This window comes from Theropithecus gelada, chromosome 2 (genome assembly GCF_003255815.1).
Source record: "Theropithecus gelada isolate Dixy chromosome 2, Tgel_1.0, whole genome shotgun sequence".
NCBI classification, from domain to species: domain Eukaryota; kingdom Metazoa; phylum Chordata; class Mammalia; order Primates; family Cercopithecidae; genus Theropithecus; species Theropithecus gelada.
The window spans coordinates 87696847-87719311 of NC_037669.1; the positions used below are offsets into that span (position 1 = coordinate 87696847).

The window sequence follows — 22465 nt, forward strand, 5'->3', positions numbered from 1 at the left end:
CCTCCCATGTGCCCAGCACGGGCTGGATGCTGGGGCATGTCACAGTGAGACCTGGTCCCTAATCTGGTGGATTTTTGTTTCTTTTTTGAGACAGAGTCTTGCTCTGTCACCAGACTGGAGTGCAGTGGCGCAATCTTGGCTCACTGTAACCCCTGCCTCCCGGACTCAAGCGATTCTTGTGCCTCAGCCACCTGAGTAGCTGGGATTACAGGCGCCCGTCACCACCCCCGGCTAATTTTTGTATTTTTAGTAGAGACGAGGTTTCACCATGTTTCCCAGGCTAGTCTTGAACTCCTGAGCTCAAGTGATTCGCCCATCTTGGCCTCCTGAAGTGCTGGGATTACAGGTGTGAGCCACCGTGCCCAGCCAAATCTGGTGGAATTTTAAGGAGATGAGTACAGTGGGAAAACCAGCACGGGCTGGCGTGGAGACTGGAGGTGTGGTGGGCCCATGAGTTAGAGTGGTCTGGGAAAGCTCCCAGGAGGAGCTGCCTGTGCATAAGATCTGGGGGAACCACAGGGAACCAGCCATGGGAGGCCATGGAGAAAGACTGGGAAGGTCTCAGGAGCAGAAAGGCAGTGTTGGGCTGGAAACCAAGCCCCAGCAGTCTTGGGAGACGTGGGCAGTGCCAGGCCCCATGAGGACCCAGTCAATGTGAGGGGTGAGGGCTGCAGAGGACAAAAGGGGTGGGAGAGAGGGTCCCAGGAGCTGGCATGAAGTGGGGGCAGGCTCTGGGCAAGAAAGTCTGGTGGCTCCCAGTACAGTGGGGTGCTAGGGAGAGGGGGTCAGGGGTGCATGGATTCAAGGCACATTTTGGAACTAGGATGGACAGAATTTGCTGAAGGCTTGAATGTGAGGGGTGAGAAATAGGAAAATCCAAAATGACCCTTAGCTTTTTGGCCAAACTGCCATTTCCTGAGATAAGGAAGCTGGGGGGAGGCACAGGTTCAGCCGTGGGGTATTGTGAAGTGGAGGTTACTTCCCAACACTAGGTTTTAGTTGGGTTTTTTGTTTTTTTCTTTTCATTTTGAAATTCCAGGCTTGCAAAAAATAGTACAAAGAACTCCCATTTACAGGTCCCCCAGCTTCCCTGTGGTTAACATTTTAACCACAGAAGGATCAAACACAGGAAATGAATATTGACATAAACACTGCTAATTAATCTGCAGAGCTTATTGGAGTTCTGTCAGTTGTCCTAAAGTCCTTGTCCTGGAGCAGGAGCCAATCTAAGATGGCACTAGAGTGACCTCATCCTCCTGTCTCCTTACTCCCCTCCAGTCTGTGACGGTCCTCCGTGTTTCCTCGTCACGTCTGAAGAGCTCAGGCCAGTTATTCTGTAGAATCTCACTCACTTTGGGTTTGTCTGGTGGCCCCAGGGTTTGGGAACTTGCAGGCCCCCAGGCCTCGGCCGCCTGAGCAGGGGGGTTTCCGTGGAGCAGAGGGGTGGGAGCCTGACAGGAGTGAGCTGAAGTACAGGGGAGATGGCGGGTGTGGGCAACACCCAGGGAACAGAGAAAGGGACCCAAGCTGAGGGGCGATGTGGGGTCCAGGGAAGCTTGTTTACGAAGGGGTAAGGGAATGGCTTGTATGCTGGGGTATCAACCCAGTGAAACAGGAAAAGGGCCATGTGAGATGTAGGCAAGCTCTGCAGCAGGCCAGTGGCTACTGGGCCCCGGACAGTGTCTGTCAGGGCCCGGGTCTAGAGCTGGTCACAGGTGCAAGCTGTACAGGGAGAAAGAGGAGTCTCAAGGCAAGGAGGGGCAGGCAGATGGGCCTCGGCGAGTGAAAGATGTGGCAGTGGGGTGCCGAGCTGCCGATGGTGATGTCCAGAGGAAGGGATGTTCCAAATGGACAGGCAGAAGGTCATGCCCTTATTGGTAGTGACCTGGAGGGTGGGTAGCTGAGGTAGGGGGAGGGGACCATGACAATGAGGAAGACAGTGACCCAAGAGATAGGGGGGTACCAGGGATGTGGGATGCCAGTGGGATTGGGGCGAAGAGAGTTAAGCCCTCTGTGAAGGAAACAGGAGAGTGTCTGGGCCAGCTACAGAGAGGGTGCATTCTGGGGGCAGGCTGCTGCCTCAGACAAGGGCCACGTGTGCTCGGGTAGAAGGGAGTGAGGATTGTCAGGAAGGGGCAATGGGGGAAGAAGGGCTCTGCCATGTCCTGGCTCTCTCTTCATCAGCTGTGGCAGGGAGGGGGACAAGTCCTGGACAGGAAGAGAAGATGAATGGCCCCACTTGCAGAGGGAAGTCCCAGAGGAGACTGTGGGAGGGTTGGGGTGGGGAGGGTGGAGCTGTGAGGGATGGCTGATGGGAAGCGGGGGGGCTCACCCTCTGCAAGCAGCTGGAGGTCCGTGGGGGTGGAGGGGGCATGACATTGTCCTAATATCCCTGTTCCATCCATGAAATTGGTGGGGAGGGGACTGGGGGCATCCATTCCTTCCAGGCATGCCCACCCTAGAATTCTGGCTGGGAGAGGCTGGGCTGTGACTGTCCACATACCCACCTGGTGGCACCTGCTGCATGAACACGCACCTCACATAGGTATCAGCCCAGCTCACCATCTCCCACCAGTACACAGCATTTTGCATCCTACATGAATCATCTAGTTTTGCCTCTTTTGCTGCATCCTTTCCATTTCTGGACTTTTGCTTGGATAGTGCTTCCTCCATGAAGCCTCCCTTGATTTCCTCCATCAAGAGCAATCACTGGAGTATCTTCCACTGCTCCTGCTTCTTTATATTGTGTTTGCCTGGTTACTGCTAGCGACCTCAAGAGACTGCCGTTTCTGCTGGATGGCCCTGCTACCCCAACGCTGCGAGTTTGGGGGCCTCCTGCAGTTCCCTCTTTGTCCACTAGATGGCACAAGATACCTGTGTCTGGGCCCATTGATCCGCGAATTCAGGGCACCCTTGGGGTCTTTCCCACCTGCAGCTGGCAAGCAGGGGGGCCTTTAGAGAGGATCCCTACCCCCTGCCCCCTAGCCTGGAAAACTGAAGCCCGGAGAGGGAGAGGACCTGACTGAGGCCACACACGTTAACAGTAGAATTCAGACTCCCAGCCTGCCGCAGGCTGTTTCCCCAGTGTGGAGTAGGCTGCCCGCATACCCTGCTCCGGTCGACCCAGGCCTCCCTGCAGCCCCTGCTGGGCGTCTGGCTGAGCTGAGACCCCAGGGTGGGCTGGCAGGCTGAGGAGTGTTGGGCCACCTGCCTGCCGCTGTTGGTCACATGCTGGCTGAAGGGCTGCCTGGTTCAGTCTCCAGTTAGAAGTTGGCCCTAACTTGGGCAGTGTCCTGGCCACACCTCCCCAGGGAAACTGAGGCAGAAGCACTCCACCCCAGGGTCCCAGGATATGGTCACCCTGACAGCAGTCCCTGCGCAAGCCCACTCGTCAGGTTATAAAGGCTGCTTACACCCAGGATGGCTGATCCCCGGCCCTGGGAGGAGGAGGTCCCTCCCCATCTGGGAGGAGAATGACCCCCCACCCCTAACCAGGGGAGCTGGAGAGTCTGGCCAAGGTTGCAGGGGACTGGAACATCCTGGAATTGGGGCAGGGCCAGTTTGGAAGGTCTCTGCTGTGGGCAGTGGAGGGGCAGAGAACAGCCCAGAGACGGAAAGGCCTTGGCCAAGGCGTTCTAGCAGGGCCAGAGGCAGGGCTGGGCTGAGCTCCAGCACTGGTCTCTCTGGGCAGCCCCTTGCCCACCTCCAGGCCAGCCCCCTGCTGAAGGAGGCATGTGTGAGTGAAGGGAGATGGAGACAGGGAGGTAGAGTTGTAGGTCTCTAGGACCTGTCATGCTGACCCAAGAAGCCAGCCTGTTTCCATTTCAGGATTGAGGTAGGGGAGGAGGGTGGGGTCCCCATATTCCCAAGAAGGCCCAGAAGCAAAGGAGGGTCCCAGGAAGGGGCAGGGCTGAGCTGGACCCATTCTCAGCCTGCTCTGTGGCCTAGGCCAGGTCCTTTCCTCCTCTCTGAGTCCCCCACAACTTACCAGAGGGTCCAGGCCAGTCCATGTGGGGGGCCCAACCTGCAGGAGTTGTTAGAATCCTGGGAACTCAAACTCCAGCTCAAAATTAAAGTCTCTTTAGTGCCCAGGGCCTCAGGTTCTGAGTGTAGGGTTCTGGGGTGGGGTGAGGTGGGAACTGTTCTGGAGCAGGGAGCATGGGGAGGTCCTGTCACTCACCCCAGATTCAGGTTCTCAGTACCATTTCCCCTTTGGCCCTCTTCTGTGGCTTTCTGTGCCCACCCACCCCCACCCCCGCTGCTTCCCAGTCAGCATTCAGGGCAGGGGGAGTGAGCTCTGAGAGAGCACAGGTGTCTGCAGGGCCTTTGGGGTATGGGGTCCCTGGGAAGAACCATCACTGACCTGGTGAAGCTCTGGACCCTGAGTCTCTGGAAGTACTGGAGGCCTGAGGGAGGCAGGGCAAGGGGAGGTTCCCTCAGCATGGGGTCCCCTAATGCCCTTGTCCCCTACCCCAAAGCAAGCCTGGTGAGCTGAGATGGGGCCTGTAGATGTGGCGAGAGGCTGGGGTGGCTGGAAGCCAGATGGGGACAGGCCTGGGTGGAAGAGGCTGGGTAGTCGTCTCTTGCTTGCTCTATGAAGTGTTGCCAGACCTCAAACACCAGCCTAGGACATGGTACCCCCTCTGGCCGAGGCTTCAGGGGGCTGGAACATCCTGGAATTGGGGCAGGGCCAGTTTGGAAGGTCTCTGCTGTGGGCAGTGGAGGGGCAGAGAACAAGGTAGAGCCCAGCTCGGCCTCTACCCAGCCCATCAACCTCGACCTCTGATCCCTGACCTCCCTTCCAGGCTCTCTCCCCACTTGTCACTTTGCTGGAGCCTGAGGACCTGTATTTGTGGACATGGCCCGTGCCCCAGCTGGGAAGGTCTTCCCAATGGAGAGCTAGCTGGCCAGTGTGACACAAAGGCCTGCACTGGGCCAACAAGGTGGAAGGAGAAGTGGCAGGTGGACGGCAAGGCCCCGGCCTCCTTCTCTCCCCCGTCCCTCTTCCCGCCCAGGACTGGGAGGAGCCACTGCCTTATAAGTGGTGGCCTGGTGGCAGCAGAGCAAACTACAGCCGGCGGCCAGCAGGACCAGAGGGCGGCTCTGCAGGCAGGCGGCAGCGGTGCCCTCAGTTCCCCAGCATGGCCCCCTCGGCCTGGGCCATCTGCTGGCTGCTAGGGGGCCTCCTGCTCCATGGGGGTAGCTCCGGCCCCAGCCCTGGCCCCAGTGTGCCCCGCCTGCGGCTCTCCTACCGAGGTACCAGCCCCTGCATGCCCTGTTTGTGTGCATGTGCTCTGTTTGTGTGCATATGCCCTGTTTGGGTGCCTTGGGCTCTTGGGTGCCTGGCCAGCTGTAGGGGAGTGGGAGGGAGGCAGGTCCTGGGAGACAGGACCAGGGTGGTGGGGAGGGACCTGAGGGGGACTGCTGAGAAAGGGACAGATGGAAACCCCGAGAGAACTCAATAAAGATGGGGAGGGGACAGAGGAAGGGACCAGGCAGGGGAGAGGGACAGAAAGGATGGGGCTGAAGGGTCTGTCTGGGCTCAGCTGGCACTTTTTGCCTGGGGTGGCCAATGGGAGAGTGGGCAGCTCTCTATCCCTTGGTCCTGGGGCCACAGAGAAGGGGAGGAACCCCTTGCAGCCCACTTCCCGGAGTGGGTTTCTTCATGTGCTCCTCCATCCAAGAAGTGCCTCAGCCCAGGGGGAGTTTCACCTCCCCTCTTTGCCCATCCCAGCCTGGGGGTTCCTGTGTTCTACCCTAGACATGTGAGCCGGCTCAGGCCTCCACGGACGGGCCCGGGGAAGGCCCCTGAGACAGGCTCTTGGGAGATCCTTCCTAAGGAAACCAGAGGGGTGACCACCTTCCCCTGGGAAGCCCAGTCTGGTGGGGGAGACACCACTCCCTCCTGGAGAGGCTGAGGGGAATGTGGTCTTATTCTGGGACCTGTGGTTTTGGCGGGAGGTCAGACTATTAGAAAAAGCCCCAAATAGGGAAAGTTCCCCAAGGTACTATCATCCATGGAGGGCTTCCCGGAAGAGACTGTTGATGAGTTTTGGGGGTGGAATGGGTGTTGGGTGGAGATGCTTCTGTAGGGAAGGCATAGGACACTCTGGGCCTTCCCAAAGGTGGTCAGTGCCCCCTTCCTACCACATCCTACTGCCCCCATTACTTCCCCCTCCCCAGCCAAGCCTGAGGACCTACCTCAGGATCCTCAACTCCTGGGACCAACGTCCCCAGACAGCTCCCGGCTCTCATCTCTGGGGCCGGGATGGCCAACATCTATGGGGAGAAAATTCTCTTCGGCCACAGACCTGGACTGGAGGTGGGAGCCCTTCCTGGCCACACCTGCCCTCTCCTGCACCCAGGTGGTTGCCAGGGGTCCCCACTTTCGCCTGCTGGCCCACCCTCCAGCTGAGTCAGGCGGCCTGCAAAGACTCCCGCCCTTCCTCCAGGATCTTCCAGCACTTTGCTCTAGTTTCTGCTGGTTGGGGCCATCCTCCCTGGGGACTGGGTAGGGCACAGATGGGACAGTGGGAAGATAGCTGCACGATGAAGGGCCAAGGAATGGAGGGGTGGGAAGTAGGTCCCAGGGTAGGCTGGGCCGGGTGGGAGGCTCTGAGCCTCCCGTCCCACCTGTCCCCAGGAGCCGTGGTCCAAAAACCTTCCAGCACCACGCGGATGGAAACATTTTCCAGATGTGAGTGTGTCGGGGGTGGATGCTCAGCCGGAGCCTCCACCTCCACTCCTTGGCTGGGGAACTAGGCTGAGCCATGGCCCTGATCTGCCTCCCTGTACTCCCTCCTAGACCTCCTGTCTGCCAACCGCTCTGCCATCTTTCTGGGCCCCCGGGGCTCCCTGAACCTCCAGGCCATGTACCTAGATGAGTACCGGGACCGCCTCTTTCTGGGTGGCCTGGACGCCCTCTATTCTCTGCGACTGGACCAGGCGTGGCCAGATCCCCGGGAGGTGAGCTGGACTGGCAGGGCAGGGGGTCTGTTTGAGAGCTGGGAGACCACATGGGGAAACTGAGCCTGTGAGATCAGGGGAGGACCTGAGGTCAGCCAGGCTGTGTTTCAGGTCCTGTGGCCGCCGCAGCCAGGACAGAGGGAGGAGTGTGTTCAAAAGGGAAGAGATCCTTTGGTGAGTGCTGTCGGGAGGGATGGCCCCTCAACCCGACACCCTGCCCTGACCTTCAGGATAGTCTGTGGCCATGCCCCAGGTGCCTCTACCAGGGGCATTTGGAGCAGATCCTGAGGGCTTTTGAAGGTCTGCTGGGAATGTCACACCCACCCCTTCCCCAGAGCTGACTGCCAGACAGGGCTGAGCCTTGGGCCCCAAGGAGATGGCAAGCACCCCCTCTCACCCCTCAGCCACCCACTCCTTCTCCCCGCAGACAGAGTGTGCCAACTTCGTGCGGGTGCTGCAGCCTCACAACCGGACCCACCTGCTAGCCTGTGGCACTGGGGCCTTCCAGCCCACCTGCGCCCTCATCACAGTGGGCCACCGTGGGGAGGTGAGCCTGGGCCAGGCCCCACAAGGGACTGGGAGGCAGTGACATTTCCTCCCTGCTGCCTGAACGTTCCCATTGAGCCTGGGTAGGGACAGAAGGGCAGGGGCCTGAAAGGCGCCTTTGTGTCGGGGAGCTGACCCCATTAGAGGGGCCCTGGATGAGGACGCCTTCTGCCCGCCCCCACTCTCTAGCTGCACGCAAGGGCTCCTGCTTGGGTGTGGGCTGCTGGCGCGTGTCTCCCAGGTGACGCCCCTCCCTCCCTCTCTCCCTCCCCTTAGCATGTGCTCCACCTGGAGCCCGGCAGTGTGGAAAGTGGCCGGGGGCGGTGCCCTCACGAACCCAGCCGTCCCTTTGCCAGCACCTTCGTAGGTGGGTGATGCCCAGGCCAGGGTGGGAACAGGGAGGGTGGCAGCTGGCCTATGTCACTGAGAAGGGAGAGACCCGGCTGCTGAGCCTGGGCCTCCTCCCCTGACTCTGTTCCCCAACCCCCACCCCAGGTGGGGAGCTGTACACGGGTCTCACCGCTGACTTCCTGGGGCGAGAGGCCATGATCTTCCGAAGCGGAGGTCCTCGGCCAGCTCTGCGTTCTGACTCTGACCAGAGCCTCTTGCACGGTGAGGCCTGCCCCTGGGACTGGCACGGGGGAAGAGGCTACTTTCCCGGCTAGGACACCAGCCTCCAGTGGGAGCCGCCTGCCCCATTCCTCTCCCCACTGGGTTCTGCTCCCATGCTGCCCTGTGGGGCCCCTCCACCCAGCATGACCCTGTCGCCCTTCCAGACCCCCGGTTTGTGATGGCCGCCCGGATCCCTGAGAACTCTGACCAGGACAATGACAAGGTGTACTTCTTCTTCTCGGAAACTGTCCCCTCGCCCGATGGTGGCTCGAACTATGTCACTGTCAGCCGCGTGGGCCGCGTCTGCGTGGTGAGAGCTGGGAAGGGGTGGTGAGGTTCAAGTCCCCGCTGCACCCTCCCATTCCCAGACCTTTCTCCCCCAACCCCTGGCCAGCAGTAGGGGAACTGAGGCAAGGATGCAAAGCTGACATGCATACCTCTCCCCGAGTGGGCGAGGGTATTAGAGCGGATGGTGGGACCCATCCTCGTGGGGCCCAAGGCTGACTCTGGCCCCTTATCCTGCAGAATGATGCTGGGGGCCAGCGGGTGCTGGTGAACAAATGGAGCACTTTCCTCAAGGCCAGGCTGGTCTGCTCAGTGCCCGGCCCTGGTGGTGCCGAGACCCACTTTGACCAGCTAGGTGAGGGCCTGGCCAAGCAGGTCTAGGGCTCGGGACTAGGGAGGGCTGAGAGCTGGTGAGTCAGGGCATTGGCGGTGGCCATGACACTCATGCTCCCTTCTCTACCCCAGAGGACGTGTTCCTGCTATGGCCCAAGGCCGGGAAAAGCCTTGAGGTGTATGCGCTGTTCAGCACTGTCAGGTGGGCATACCCAGCTTCCCTGCACCCAGCACCCTGGCCTTGCAATGGGCCCCGTCTTTGTGACCTATGACTGTACTCTCTGAGTCTCTCTTTGCCTTTGCCTTGGGGTCTTTGCTTTTTGGAGTCTCCGCTTGCACAGGCACTATTATCCTGTGTCCTGCCCATGGAACCAGGCTGTCCCCTTCTTGTCCTTGATGGCCACTCTGGCCTGACTGTCCCGTGTGCCCTGGCAGTGCCGTGTTCCAGGGCTTCGCCGTCTGTGTGTACCACATGGCAGACATCTGGGAGGTCTTCAACGGGCCCTTTGCCCACCGAGATGGGCCTCAGCACCAGTGGGGGCCCTATGTGGGCAAGGTGCCCTTCCCCCGCCCTGGCGTGGTGAGTATCTCCTGGGGCAAGGCCAGGGAATCGAGTTCTGAGCAGATATGGGGAAGGGCTCCTTGGAGTGGCCCCATGTCCCCATGCACCCCCATGGCAGCGGACGTTGGCTGAGCCTGGGCTCCAGAGGGCCTGGGTGGGGTGGGGTGGGGTGGGGTGGGTGTGGTGGGAGAGGAGAGCCCTCCTGCAGTGAGAGAGGTTGCCCTGGTTGGGGTGGAAACAGACTGGTGGTGGGGGTGTGTATGCTGTCTCAGGATACCTCAGGCCCTCCCTTCCCTGCTGCCCACAGTGCCCCAGCAAGATGACTGCGCAGCCAGGGCGGCCTTTTGGCAGCACCAAGGACTACCCAGATGAGGTGCTGCAGTTTGCCCGAGCCCACCCCCTCATGTTCTGGCCTGTGCGGCCTCGGCATGGCCGCCCTGTCCTTGTCAAGACCCACCTGGCCCAGCAGCTACACCAGATCGTGGTGGACCGCGTGGAGGCAGAGGATGGGACCTACGATGTCATCTTCCTGGGGACTGGTAGGACAGCTGAGCAAGAGTGGCCAGGCTGGAGAGGGGTGTGGGGTCCCTGGCTGTCCCCTCCTGTCCCACTGACCCCTCTTCCCTGGCTCCAGACTCAGGCTCCGTGCTCAAAGTCATGGCCCTCCAGGCAGGGGGCTCAGCTGAACCCGAGGAAGTGGTTCTGGAGGAGCTCCAGGTGTTTAAGGTAAGCAAGGGGCTGATGGAAGGGTCCCTCCAAGCCCCATCTTTGGGTCTGAGCCTAGCTGCAGGGATGCAGGAGCAAGCCCAGTAGGTAGCCAGCCTGTCTTTACTGAATTTGCAGCTGGCAGGATGCTGGGGAGAGGGTGCAGAAAGAGATGCCCCCGCCACCTCCGCTGTGGCAGAGGCCTTGCAGCCACTTATGAATGACTGGAGGCCCAGAGCTACAGCCTGTGAGCTGAAAGTGCCTGGGGTGCTGGGAGGGATGGTCAAGGGGAGCAACCCTTTGCAAAACCCTGTTGGGCTCACGTTGCAGGGAGGAGATGGTTGAGACCCCAAGGCCCCTAGATGTTCTCTTGGCCCCTCTAGAGACTCAGGAAGGGGATAGTCTGTGTTTGGAGGCCTGTTGTACCTCCTGGACCTGAGCTGGGTAATTTAGGACAGCTGCCTCATTGCTGGGGAACAAGTGGAGAGAGGGGACACTCTAGCTCTGTGCTTTCAGCCAAGCCTCCTGCTTGGAGGCCAGCCATGACCAGGGGGGCTTTCTTGTAACCCATTGTCTGGGAAAGACTGTCTAGCCTTAGCTGCCAAGGAGTGCAAGACCCAGCCTGGGAGCTAGGTGGTTCCCACCCCAGGGTTGGAGGAGACCGAAAGCAGGGGGGCAGTGACAGGTCCTGGTCCACCCCACCCACGCTGAGACCCTTCTCCTTCCCCAGGTGCCAACACCTATCACTGAAATGGAGATCTCTGTCAAAAGGGTAAGAGCAGCTGCCACCCTCCTCTTGGACCCCTCTTCTGCCCCTGCTCCACAGCCTCCTCCTCTGCCCCTGCTCCACAGCCTCCTCTGCCCCTGCTCCGCAGCCTCCTCAAGCTCCACTGTAGTCTGGGGAAAGCTGTGCTGAGGCAGGCCTGATTAGCCCCTGCAACAAGTGGCCAGTGGGCATTGGAAGCACCGAGTAAGTGGGGCCGCGTCCAGATAAGGGGATAGCCATAAAGCCCAGTTCCTAAGGGAGGCAAAAGTGTGCCTGAAAACAAAATCCAGATGTTAAGTCCAACAAGGCCACTTTTTAGAGGCCTACTATATTTGCCAAGTGGCAAAACCCATCTCCCCGTGTTTATCTGCTTCAGTGTATCTTTGTGCAAATCCTAACTTTTGTGCAAGGATTGCTTAAAGCAAGGTGCACCTCTAAAGTCAGGGACAAGTCAGGATAAAGGCCCCTGGGATAGAGGGCAAAGGTCAGCAGCTGGGAGGGCCTGGAGAAGTCCCTTAGAGAAAACATCCCAGGTCTTGGTTCTCCTCCATCCCTTCTGTGTCCTGGCACAGAATCTGGTATGCAGCAGGTGGGTGATAAACACTTTTTATTTTTTGAATGAATCCAAGAGGTTCTGGAAGACTTCCTGCAAGTGGCAGGGGTCTCAGGAAGCCAAGGGGCTGAGAGCCTGGCTGCGTGTGGGCGAACCCCGGGCTCACCTCAGGCTCTACTTCCGTCCCTTCTCAGCAAATGCTGTATGTGGGCTCTCGGCTGGGTGTGGCCCAGCTGCGGCTGCACCAGTGTGAGACTTACGGCACTGCCTGTGCAGAGTGCTGCCTAGCCCGGGACCCATACTGTGCCTGGGACGGTGCCTCCTGTACCCACTACCGCCCTAGCCTCGGCAAGCGCCGGTTCCGCCGGCAGGACATCCGGCATGGCAACCCTGTCCTGCAGTGCCCGGGCCAGAGCCAGGAAGGTGAGTGGTGGCAGGTGGGAGGGCCCAGGCTGGGCTGGAACTCACCCCTGTGGCTCGGCTCCACCCCTGCAAAGTGTGTTCTCAGAATGGTCTTCTTATGACGATAGTCCTGTTTCCCTCTCTGTGTAGCTCCTGCTAGTGCATGGAAGCAGAGCCTTTGGACACAGTGGCTGGCTTAGGGATCCATGGGTACCTAAGTTCTTGTCATACTAGTGGGGCTTCTGAGCTGTGGTGTCAGGTGGTGGCACTGGGATCTGGGTCCCATAGTTCCCAACCTGAGCCAACCTCTGCCTCTCTCCAGAGGAGGCAGTGGGACTTGTGGTGGCTACCACGGTCTACGGCACGGAGCACAATAGCACCTTCCTGGAGTGCCTGCCCAAGTCTCCCCAGGCTGCTGTCCGCTGGCTCTTGCAGAGGCCAGGGGATGAGGGGCCTGACCAGGTGAGTGAGAAGACCCCTGCCTCCAGCCTCCATGTCCTGAGGTCACTTCCCATCCTGAACCCCAAGACCTGAGCCCTAGAAAGGGGTTCTGGGGAGCACCTGCCAAGATCAACCTAAGAAAAGTGTGTATTAGGCTCCTGAGGTGCCTAGATGGACGTGCCCTATGTCTGCCTTCTGGGAATGCCCAGGCCAGATGTGGCTGGAACTCCCCCAGTCTGGCGGGTGGGTGGTAGAAGAGAGGGAAGAGGGTCTGGGCTGGCCAGTAAGTCTTCCATATTTACACACATGGCTCATCTTTGAAGGTTTCTCTTCTCCAGGGGTTCTTGGTTCTCTTCTGCCCCAGGCAGGGGAGGGGGCTGTGCCCTGGGCCCAGGACTAGGCTTCAGAACCTCCCTATGCTACACACACACACAACAGAAGAGAACCTTCTGGGTCCTTAACCACTGGTCCTTGCCCTCCACCTTCAAAGCCTGGCCCCACACTTCCTCCCTGGAGTCCAGCTGTCTGCTCAGGCCCTCTCCTCCCCCATCCGGAAAGGTCTGTCAACCCCAGGGATGGTTTAAGTCTGGGGCCTGAGGATGGGCACTGGCTGGGGCAGAGAAGGGGAGGGGCAGGAGTGGATTGATTACAGGAGGGGCTCTCCCTCCAGCCTGGGAACTGGGGGAGGCCAGCCTTGGGCCAGCTGTTGGGCTGGGCACTGAGAAGATTCCCCAGGGGAGGAGGGGAGCAACAAGATGGTGTTTCACAACACTAGCTAACGGCCCAAGCAATCCACCCTCAACACACAGATGTGCAGACTAAAGCCCACACAGGGTCCAGGCCAGAGGCCAGCTGGGATCAGAACGGCACTCCCGCTTCCCACGCTGTGATGAGCGCTCAGCCCACCCTGGGCTGGGGCTGTTAGCTCGCACCGTCGGGGGAGTGAACAGTTCAGACCAGGATGGGAAGGCTGCGTGTGTGTGTCTGTGTGTGTGTGTGTGTGTGTGCGTGTGTGCGCGCGCGCGCGTGCATGTGCATGTGTGCAGTATAGGGAGGTTCTGAAGCCTAGTCCTGGGCCCAGGGCACAGCCCCTCCCTTGAGAAAAGCCTGTAGATGGGATGGTACCTCCAGAAGGGCTAAGGGGATAACATCTTAGCCCCTCTGTTCCTTGGGAATGTGTGCCAGGGCCCTCCGAGGCCAAGATTGGTGTCCTCTGACTAAGAGAGAAACTAGCCAGTAAAATCCTTGAGGAGGCCCCTTCCTGGGTTATGGGAAGGTGAGGCCCCACCTGAATTAGCTCGTGGTCTAGAAGAGGCCCACATTGCCAAGCTGCTGGTCCTCTCCTGGGAAGGGGAGAACAGGGCAAGAAGTGGCCAGGCACTGGGCCCCAAGGATGGCAGAAAAGCTGGGGCAGAGAAGCTGATGGTACACTCCCACCTCGCACCACACTCACGCCCTCCCGCCCACCTGGCAGGTGAAGACGGACGAGCGAGTCTTGCACACGGAGCAAGGGCTGCTGTTCCGCAGGCTCAGCCGTTTCGATGCGGGCACATATACCTGCACCACTCTGGAGCATGGCTTCTCCCAGACTGTGGTCCGCCTGGCTCTGGTGGTGATTGTGGCCTCACAGCTGGACAACGTGTTCCCTCCGGAGCCAAAGCCAGAGGAGCCCCCAGCCCGGGGAGGCCTGGCTTCCACCCGACCCAAGGCCTGGTACAAGGACATCCTGCAGCTCATCAGCTTTGCCAACCTGCCCCGGGTAGATGAGTACTGTGAGCGCGTGTGGTGCGGGGGCACCATGGAATGCTCAGGCTCCTTCCGGAGCCGGAGCCGGGGCAAGCAGGCCAAGGGCAAGAGCTGGGCAGGGCTGGAGCTAGGCAAGAAGATGAAGAGCCGGGTGCATGCTGAGCACAATCGGACACCCCGGGAGGTGGAGGCCACGTAGAAGCAGGCAGAGGAGGGGTGGTCAGAATGGGCTGGGGGAACCCACTAGCAGCCCCCAGCATCTCCCACCCACTGGCTAGGGCAGAGGGGGTCAGGACGTCTGTTTGCCTCTTAGAGACGGGTGTCTCTGCCCCCACACTGCTACTGGGCCACCTACAGAAAAGACTGGGGTCTGATGGAGGGGCCGGCTGCTTGAGGCCTGTTCCCTGCCCCTCTCTGTGCTCTCAGACCCAGCTGGAGCCAGCACCCTCTGGCCGCTGGCAGCCCCGAGGGATCTGCCATTTGTTCTCAGAGATGGCCTGGCTTCCGGAGCACATTTCCGGGTGTGCCCAGAGGCAAGAGGGTTGGGTGGTTCTTTCCCAGCCTACAGAACAATGGCCATTCTGAGTGACCCTCCGAGTGGGTGTGTGGGTGGGTCTAGGGGGTGTCCCGGTAGCGGGCTCTCAGGGAGCCAGAGGAGGGAGGAAATGGCCTCTAAGCTAGCACCCCGCAAGAAGAGCCTACCTGACCGACTTGGGGAGGGAACATGGAGGTGTTAGGAAGGTGGAGCAACAATGCACCTCCCCTCCTGTCGTGCCCTGATATCTTGGTGGCTCTCTGCCACTGCCCACCGCCTCTTCTCCATCTGAGAATCAGAGAGAGGCATAGATAATCTAGAGGCATGGACTGCTAGAGTCCCCAGGGATCTGGGTTGGTCAGGGCTCAGGCTTCACTTTGTAAACCAGGTGGGGGCATCTCACAGCCTGACTTCCTTTCCCCAGGCCAGGGTTGCTGGGATACCTGCCCCTCCTGAGAGGACCCCCTCCCCACTGTCAGGCTCTCCATTCCCACGAGCGGGGAGGGGTGGGTTTTGGGGGATTGTTGTCCCTTGTGTCTGTGGACTAGAGATAGGGCGGGGGAGCTGGGGAAGGGTGCAGGCGGGAAGAGTGGGCTGTCTTTCCCAGGGTGATGCAAGCATGCCGCAGCCCTGGAGGCTGGGAATGTGGAGGCTCTGTGAGCCCTGCAGTCCTCAGAATCAGGGCCAGGGATGCAGAAGGTTGAGAGGATATGGAGATGGACAAGAGGGCAGGAGACCCTTAGGATAGATTGTGGGACCCAAGCAGGAACAGGTGTCCACAAGGACTCAGGATGGCATCAGTTAGCTCAGAAGCCACCTGTAAGACCCCGTGTTTCCATCTCTGGAATCTCTGTTTTATGCTAAATGGATTTAGGAAGACTGTTTTTCTTTTAAGGGGGAAACAAGGTAGAGAAAAAAACAAAGTGTAAGTCCTGCTGATTCTTGGGGGGAAAGATCGGACGGCAAGGACGCATTCTGCCGGGGCATGTATCGGAGGCGTTTTTGCCATCAGCAGTTTCTCAGGCTGGGGAGCGCAGAGCGGAGGAGGAGGACTAAATGAAAAGTTATTCCCAGCCTGCACATGAACACGTTCATGATGCACAAAACTGACTGGAAAGAGATAAGACCACCGGGTTTGAGATTCCCTCCATTAAAACAACCAAGACAAAGAAAGGAGAGGAAAAAGAGATAAAAAGCAAGACAGGGTTCCCTGCCCCACTGAAACTCAAACCCAGACTGCCTACCCCTGGCACCTCCAGAGAACTGGGACCTGAAATACCTGCTCCTTTCTCCCCTTTGACCATGTAGTAAATGAACCAGAAGCAGAGATTAACCTATCAACGCCCTGAGAAGCCTTCCAGCCTGCAGTGCTGTCTGCTGGGAGGTCAGCTGGTCAAAGCAGAGGAGGAGAGGAGGAAAGGATAGGGGCTGAAGAGCAGAAGGGAGGGGAGACAGAGGGGATTAAAAAGGGGAGGAGAGAGTGCGGAGCTCCAAGAAAGGGTGTCAGAGCTGCAGCCAGCTCTGCCCTCTACCCTAGGGAGGCCAGAAAGAAACAAACAGCCCTCTGGGCCTTTAGGCTAGACTCTGGCTTGGCAGGCTCCAGGCAGGGTCCTCTGGGAAGTTACTCTAGAAAATGAAGGGAGGAGGAGCACAAGGTCCTCAGCAACGAACACCTGCACTTGGAAAAAGTGGACAGCTTCTGCCAACCGCACCCTACCCATGGTACTGTATGCTACTAACTCCTGGAAACGCCCTGTATGTGCGAGTTCTATTTTTGTATTTGTATGTTGAGATGGGCTTTGTGGTTTCTCTGTTCTCAGAGAATATTTCTTGTAATTACTATTGTTATTTTTATTGTCATGACTGCCCCTGAGCTCTGGTGAGAAAAGCCAAATTTATAAGGAAAGGGATGAAGTTAATATTTGCATCATGTAATTATATCATTACTGTGTATCTGTGTATTGTACTAAATGGACTGATGCCAGCGCATGAGCTGAAAATGAAGAGCCCTCCCATCCATTGCATGAGAAAGAAGGTCACCCTGAGTGACCTCTGTTTCATGATTTCCCAAACAGGTTTTAGAGCTGGAAAAGGACTTAAAGAAAGAGACTGGGTGGTGCTTTCTAGAAAGGAGGAAGATGGGTATCAGGGGAAGGAAGGAGTTAGAGGGCTTTGTCTATGAAGCCGAGATTGCTCATTAAATGAGGAACATCCTGGCCTGTGGGCTTGTAAGACTGACCTTCTTGGGACTTCAGGAGGATCTTGAACCAAAAGAGAAAAAAAAACATTGGCAAAGGGCAGCTAGGCACGTAGGCAGCTCTGCTCCTTTTTCATAATAACACTTGACATTTGTCACAGTGACACTTGGCATGGTTCCTGCCTTCATCCCAAGCCACATACCAACGGATATTAAGTCCTCATTGCTGGGGGACTGGGCTGTGCTGTGGGGGCTGTGGCTTCTGGAAAGGAGGGGAGGCCCCGAACATCTGACCTATTGGGCACACTGCAGGAGGTCCGTCTGGGCATGGCTCCCACTCCCCAGTGACAACAACACCCCAGCCCAAAGAGCAGATTCCACTGCTGCTGGAGGAAGATTGAAGGGTCATAACCCTACCTTCCCAGGGAGACTTCCCTGGGCCTCTTGCTTGAGCAGGCCCCTCAATCCATGCTGTAGACTAGGGGTCTTAACAGGTCAGTCATAAGTCTCATCTTGCAGCCGGGGCCCTGGAGCTGGCCTTTCCTTTTGTTCCTTGCGCCCTCCACGATCACTTAGGCCTGACAGAGCCTGAAACCCTGTCACCCCACCCCAGGAAGCATCATCACCTCTGACTGAGAAGTGTCACCAGGGCACCCACCTGGCACAGTGTGCTGGGCTGGGAGGGGTGTGTGAAGGCGGGCTCCAGAGCCCCCTTCTACCCTCATGCACCACTCTCCCCAGGGTGGCCCGGAAGAACCCTCTGGACCAGATCCCTCCCTGGTCCACACCACCTCCCCCTCCCATCTCGAGCCCTATTTCCTGCCTCAGTGATTTCAGCCTCTCTCTTGTCTTGTCAAAGCTCTTTCCTCCGCGTCTAAAGCTTCCTCTGTTCTTGGGGCCTCTGTTCCATGACTTCCCAAACAGGTTTAGAGCTGGAAAGGTGCTTAGAGAATGAGACTAGCCCAGTGGTTCCAAGAGATAACTATAATCCCATGGGACCCTCCACGATCTCGTGGTCCCCATGTTCTGCCCCTTTGGCCCTGACAGAGCTGAAATGCTGCCTGCTGGCTTGCCCTGTGAAGGCCCTGAAAAGTCCTGTGATGATCTCTTGCTAATGTGCATGCCTACTATGTGCTATGTGCTTTTCCAAAACATTTGGTTCTCTCTTCTTTCCCATGGAGCAGCTAACATCTCATGTTTCTAACATTTTGAAGAACATATTTTGGAAAAATGTTGATTAGGTTAATTCCCTCCCTTAACATGTGAGCTTGATTAATTAGTAATTGCCTTCCCAGCCTGTAGGCTCTGGAAGCCCCAGCTTTCTGCTGAAATAGCCACATCTTGGTTTCCTATGACCCTTGCCGGAGTAGACTCTGCTACCCCAGGACAGGGCTGCCAAGTGGCCAATCTGCTGCCCTTTGGGCCTGGACTGTGCTCTGTTCCTGGCTCTCGTCCTCCCATACCCAGCCTACTTCTGGCTCCTCCTGTGTCTGGCATGGTCCTCTGTGGAGGGCTAGCATTCACCCCTAGTCTGTGGCTGTCCTGCCATCCAACAGAATCGTTTCTAAGAAGGTGGGGGCAGGGAGGAGTCAGAATAAGAGGAAAACAGCAGTTTCCACTTTCTCAAGTGACTCCTGGGCTTTTCTTTCATTGGCTAAGCTCGGGGTCAGGCCCTAGACAGTCCTCGAATCCCTTGCTTGGAAGAGTGGTCAGGTAGCAGCCCCCAGGAACCTGGTGTACCTCCCGCCAGCCTGTCCTCTTCATGGGCTGGCAGGGGTCCAGCTGCAGCTCCAGCCAGGTGGGCCCCAGAAGACTGGCTCACATGCCTCTGGAAATCCAGCAAACAGAGGCGCCCCTGGCCAACCACATCTTAGAGCTAGGAGGTAGTTGCTCAGAAATAGCCCAGTTTCCATCCCAGTTAAGGTCCCATCCCAGCCTCACGTAAGTCTTGGATTGCAGTGGGTTCTACAAGAAGAAAGTTCAACATACACCAAGAAGAAATTCCCAGGGTCTTCTAAGACTTTAAACTTGGAGAGAGGGACAGTGGGTAGGGCTAGGTTTGGACACAATATCTGAAAAGGTTGCCAGGCACGATGGCTCACACCTGCAATCCCAGCACTTTTGGAGGCTGAGGTGAGTGGATCACCTGAGGTCAGGAGTTCGAGACCAGCCTGGCCAACATGGTGAAACCCCTTCTCTACTAAAAATACAAAAATTAGCTGGTGGCACACACCTGTAATCCCAGCTACTCAGGAGACTAAGGCACGAGAACAATTTGTACCCAGGAGGTAGAGGTTGCAGTGAGCCAAGATCGTGCCACTGCACTCCAGCCTGGGCAACAAAGCAAGACTCTGTCTCAAAAAATAAATAAATAAATAATAAAAATCTGATAAGGTGCCTGGGAATTGTTGGGCCCCACCCTGGCTCTCCTTCCATACTCAGCCATCCCTCGGGTGTACAGGAGACAAGGCAAGGCAGCTGTGGCCCTGTGCCCATTCTCACTGCCCAGTCCCTGGCCGCCTTTGCTATGGGTACCACTACTGGGCCCCTCTCCCTTAGAGACTGCATCCTAATGAAGCCTTTCACTTTCCTTGCTGGATTTCCATTAAGGAAACTCCTGGTTCCTAATGAAGCCTTTAAAAAAATCACCCTCCACTGAGGACGAGGGCTGCTGCAAAGTCTCCAGGGAGGCCATGTAAGGGATATGGGGCTGTCTTTGGGCCAGGCCTCCAGTGGCTAGCTAACAGCCTGCATGCAGGGACACTGCTGATGGGAGGACTCAGCTGACCAGTCTTGACCTCTTTACCCCAGAGAGGATGATGACCAGAGTACCCCCTAATCCACCCAAAAGGGCCTGTTTCACTGCTGTGAGGAATGACCAGGGCAAGGAGACAGTTGCGGGCTGATAGGATTCCAAAGTAACTCAACAGAGGCCTGGAACAGAGTCCAGGTGTCTATCACCAAATGGAGGGGACTGGACTCAGGACACATGAAGCCCAGATTGATGGAGGGCGAGGCGGGCTCTGCTCTCACAGATGAAGGCATAGGGGAATGACGTGGTACACCAGCCACTTGCTCTGTGGACATGATCTCATCTGTTCACCCCCCTACTCCTGCCCCCAGCTGATAAGAATCTGGTGATGTTTCCTGTAGTCCAAGGGTCTCAGACAATGGTGTGAACGGCTGGCCCTACTGGAAAGGACATTGTTCAGGGAAGAAAAAACAACACACCAGCACAAAGCCAGGGCAGGACCTGTCGAAATGTAAGGGGCTGTTTACAAACCCATGATTTCTAAGGGGAAGAACACAATGGAGAATTGTTTTGGCAAGGCTGGTGTCTCCTCCAGTATGCTCCCGGGGGCTGGAGATGGCTTTGATGGTCCAGACAGGTCTCAGATGCTCTGAAAAGGATAGACACTAATGGCGCAGATGCCTTCCTGTTTATTAGGGGTATGTGCAGGGCAGGGTCAAGAAGCCAGTTTACACCAAAGACAAGGGGAAGGGGCTCCTGGGGCTTACCCCATCCATCTGGACCTCATGCTGTCAAGTTGCTCAGGGATCCCAGGATTAGAGCAGGTTTGCTAGGGAGAAGTGAGGGCACGGGTTTTTTGTTTTGGGGAAAAAAATCAGTTCTTCAGTTTTTCTGTCGTTTTTTGGAAAAATGTACAAGCCATGACACCTTTGCAAATAGCCAGCTTCTTTGAAATGGAGCTTCCTGGCTTAGTCACTAGGGAGACTTCTTTTTGAGACGGAGTCTCGCTCTGTCCACCAGGCTGGAGTGCAGTGGTGCGATCTCAGTTCATTGCAAGCTCCGCCTCCCGGGTTTACGCCATTCTCCTGCCTCAGCCTCCTGAGTAGCTGGGACTACAGGTGCCTGCCACCGCGCCCGGCTAATTTTTTGTATTTGTAGTAGAGATGGGGTTTCACATTGGTCTTGATCTCCTGACCTTGTGATCTGCCCGCCTCGGCCTCCCAAAGTGCTGGGATTACAGGCGTGAGCCACCGCGCCCGGCTCACTAGGGAGACTTCTCACACCTGGGGGCCCCCATGATGCTGTGACTGGGGGCACCTGGGAAACTGATGCTGTCTCCCTGGGGTCAGGGCCAGTGGAGGTGCTGCTTCTCACAGCATCCTCCCACCCCACCCATAGAGGCTAGAGCCTTTGAGCCATCACCCAGAGATCCTGATGTCAGTGAGTGTGCATTTGGGTGGACATGGACCTGTGCATGTGTGCCCTTGGGAGGAGGGTGGGGCAGAAAAGGAATAGAATCATATCCCACATTCCCCTTGGGACTGGCAGTTGCCATTTTTGGTGGAGGAGAGGGCAGCGGGATGCCTCTCAGTGAGTAACTGGGAGACATTTTTGGTGGGTCAGGAGAGCCACTTTGGATCTGGAGGGACTATGAAGGAGGTCTTGTCTGAGGATTTGACCTGTGAGGGGGAACCGTCATTAGTAGCTTTCAAACTCATCTCTAATCCCAACAGGAACGTGCCTCATGAATACATTCAAACAGATGTGTTTAGAACAATTGAGGTGCAATAAGTCTCATGCAATCCTGAAACAGAAGCAAGATTTTCATAAAGCCATTCCCAGCCTTCCAGGTCTGGGGGCGGGGAGGGGCGGTCATAATCATCTTCATCAACATGCTAACAGTGCCCTCTGGTGTTTGGCAGCAAAACACAGGCTTCTGAATACGGGGTACGGAGCATCCATCAATTCTGTAGACATTAAACTGCCTCTGAACGTGGAGTCCTGGGCCAGGCATCATGAGGGGAAGAAAGGTTAATAAGACAGACAGGTCCCTGCTGATAAGGAGCTTCTGATCTAGCAGGAGAGACAGACCCACAACTGTAGGACAGACAGAGAACGACATGGGCTATAACAGGGGTATAAATAGAGCCAGTAAGAGTGCCTAGAGATGAAGAAGTAGCCCTTAGGCTGTGTTTAACAGGCTGAAGATGGATGCCAGGATTCTCCAGGCTGAGAACCCCAGGCCCAGGGCCCAGTATTCTGAGGCAGCCAGAGCAGAACGCCTGTGGGTGGGGTGTCCCGGGAGATGCAGCTATGGAAGGCCCTATTTGTAGAAGGTCTTGAATGCCAATCTCAGCAGGGCCATCCTGAGCAAAGAGTTAGCAGATGTTTTGTGGCAATTGGCAGAAGGGAAAAGGGTGGATGTGTCAGAGAAGCAAGTGGACACAGGAAACCATGCAGACAGAAGACTTTTGCTGCCCATCCTATGAGGCACCAAAGTCTGAGCTGAGCACTGACAATGGGAAGGAGAGGAAGGCAAACATTTGAAAAACAGTCAAACTGACAAAAAAGAGGTTGGCTGAGCAGAGAGGGAAGCCGAAGGAAATTGTGAGGTTTCTGGCCTTAGTTTTTGGTTCCTGTAAAGGTAACGATTAGAGGAAGGGGAGCAGGTGCTTTGGGAAAGTTTTATTTAACATCTATTTCTACTATCCCTAAGTGAACTAATTTGTCCCAGCTCCTAAGTTATGAAACAGTAATTAATTCTAATAAGACACATCAGGGCCGGGCGCGGTGGCTGAAGCCTGTAATCCCAGCACTTTGGGAGGCCGAGACGGGCGGATCACGAGGTCAGGAGATCGAGACCATCCTGGCTAACACAGTGAAACCCCGTCTCTACTAAAAATACAAAAACTTAGCCGGGCGAGGTGGCAGGCGCCTGTAGTCCCAGCTACTCGGGAGGCTGAGGCAGGAGAATGGCGTGAACCCGGGAGGCGGAGCTTGCAGTGAGCTGAGATCCGGCCACTGCACTCCAGCCTGGGTGACAGAGCGAGACTCCGTCTCAAAA

At 57.2% G+C, this 22465-nt stretch overlaps 1 protein-coding gene across 2 annotated transcripts; it reads left to right on the top strand.

Moving 5' to 3' along the window:
• Positions 1 to 5089: 5089 nt before the first annotated feature.
• On the top strand, positions 5090 to 16671 carry SEMA3G (semaphorin 3G). Of its 2 annotated transcripts, XM_025374944.1 has the most exons (17): positions 5090 to 5256; positions 6644 to 6697; positions 6806 to 6966; positions 7078 to 7140; positions 7394 to 7513; positions 7789 to 7879; positions 8008 to 8124; positions 8289 to 8434; positions 8650 to 8764; positions 8875 to 8944; positions 9178 to 9322; positions 9612 to 9843; positions 9939 to 10030; positions 10740 to 10781; positions 11523 to 11751; positions 12053 to 12192; positions 13646 to 16671. In XM_025374944.1, exons 1-17 carry the CDS (start codon positions 5142 to 5144, stop codon positions 14114 to 14116), a joined length of 2403 nt encoding a protein of 800 aa, XP_025230729.1. In that variant the 5' UTR covers positions 5090 to 5141; the 3' UTR covers positions 14117 to 16671. The 2 variants fall into 2 exon arrangements, with proteins under 2 accessions (XP_025230729.1, XP_025230730.1); XM_025374945.1 differs by lacking the exon at positions 6644 to 6697.
• The last annotated feature ends 5794 nt before the right edge of the window (positions 16672 to 22465 follow it).

Bases quoted from the DNA above. Each gene is read 5' to 3' on its own strand.
- SEMA3G (XM_025374944.1), top strand. From the start codon at position 5,142: ATGGCCCCCTCGGCCTGGGCCATCTGCTGGCTGCTAGGGGGCCTCCTG. The intron at 7,514-7,788 runs GTGAGCCTGGGC...CCCTCCCCTTAG, and splicing joins CAGTGGGCCACCGTGGGGAG to CATGTGCTCCACCTGGAGCC. The intron at 8,125-8,288 runs GTGAGGCCTGCC...TCGCCCTTCCAG, and splicing joins TGACCAGAGCCTCTTGCACG to ACCCCCGGTTTGTGATGGCC.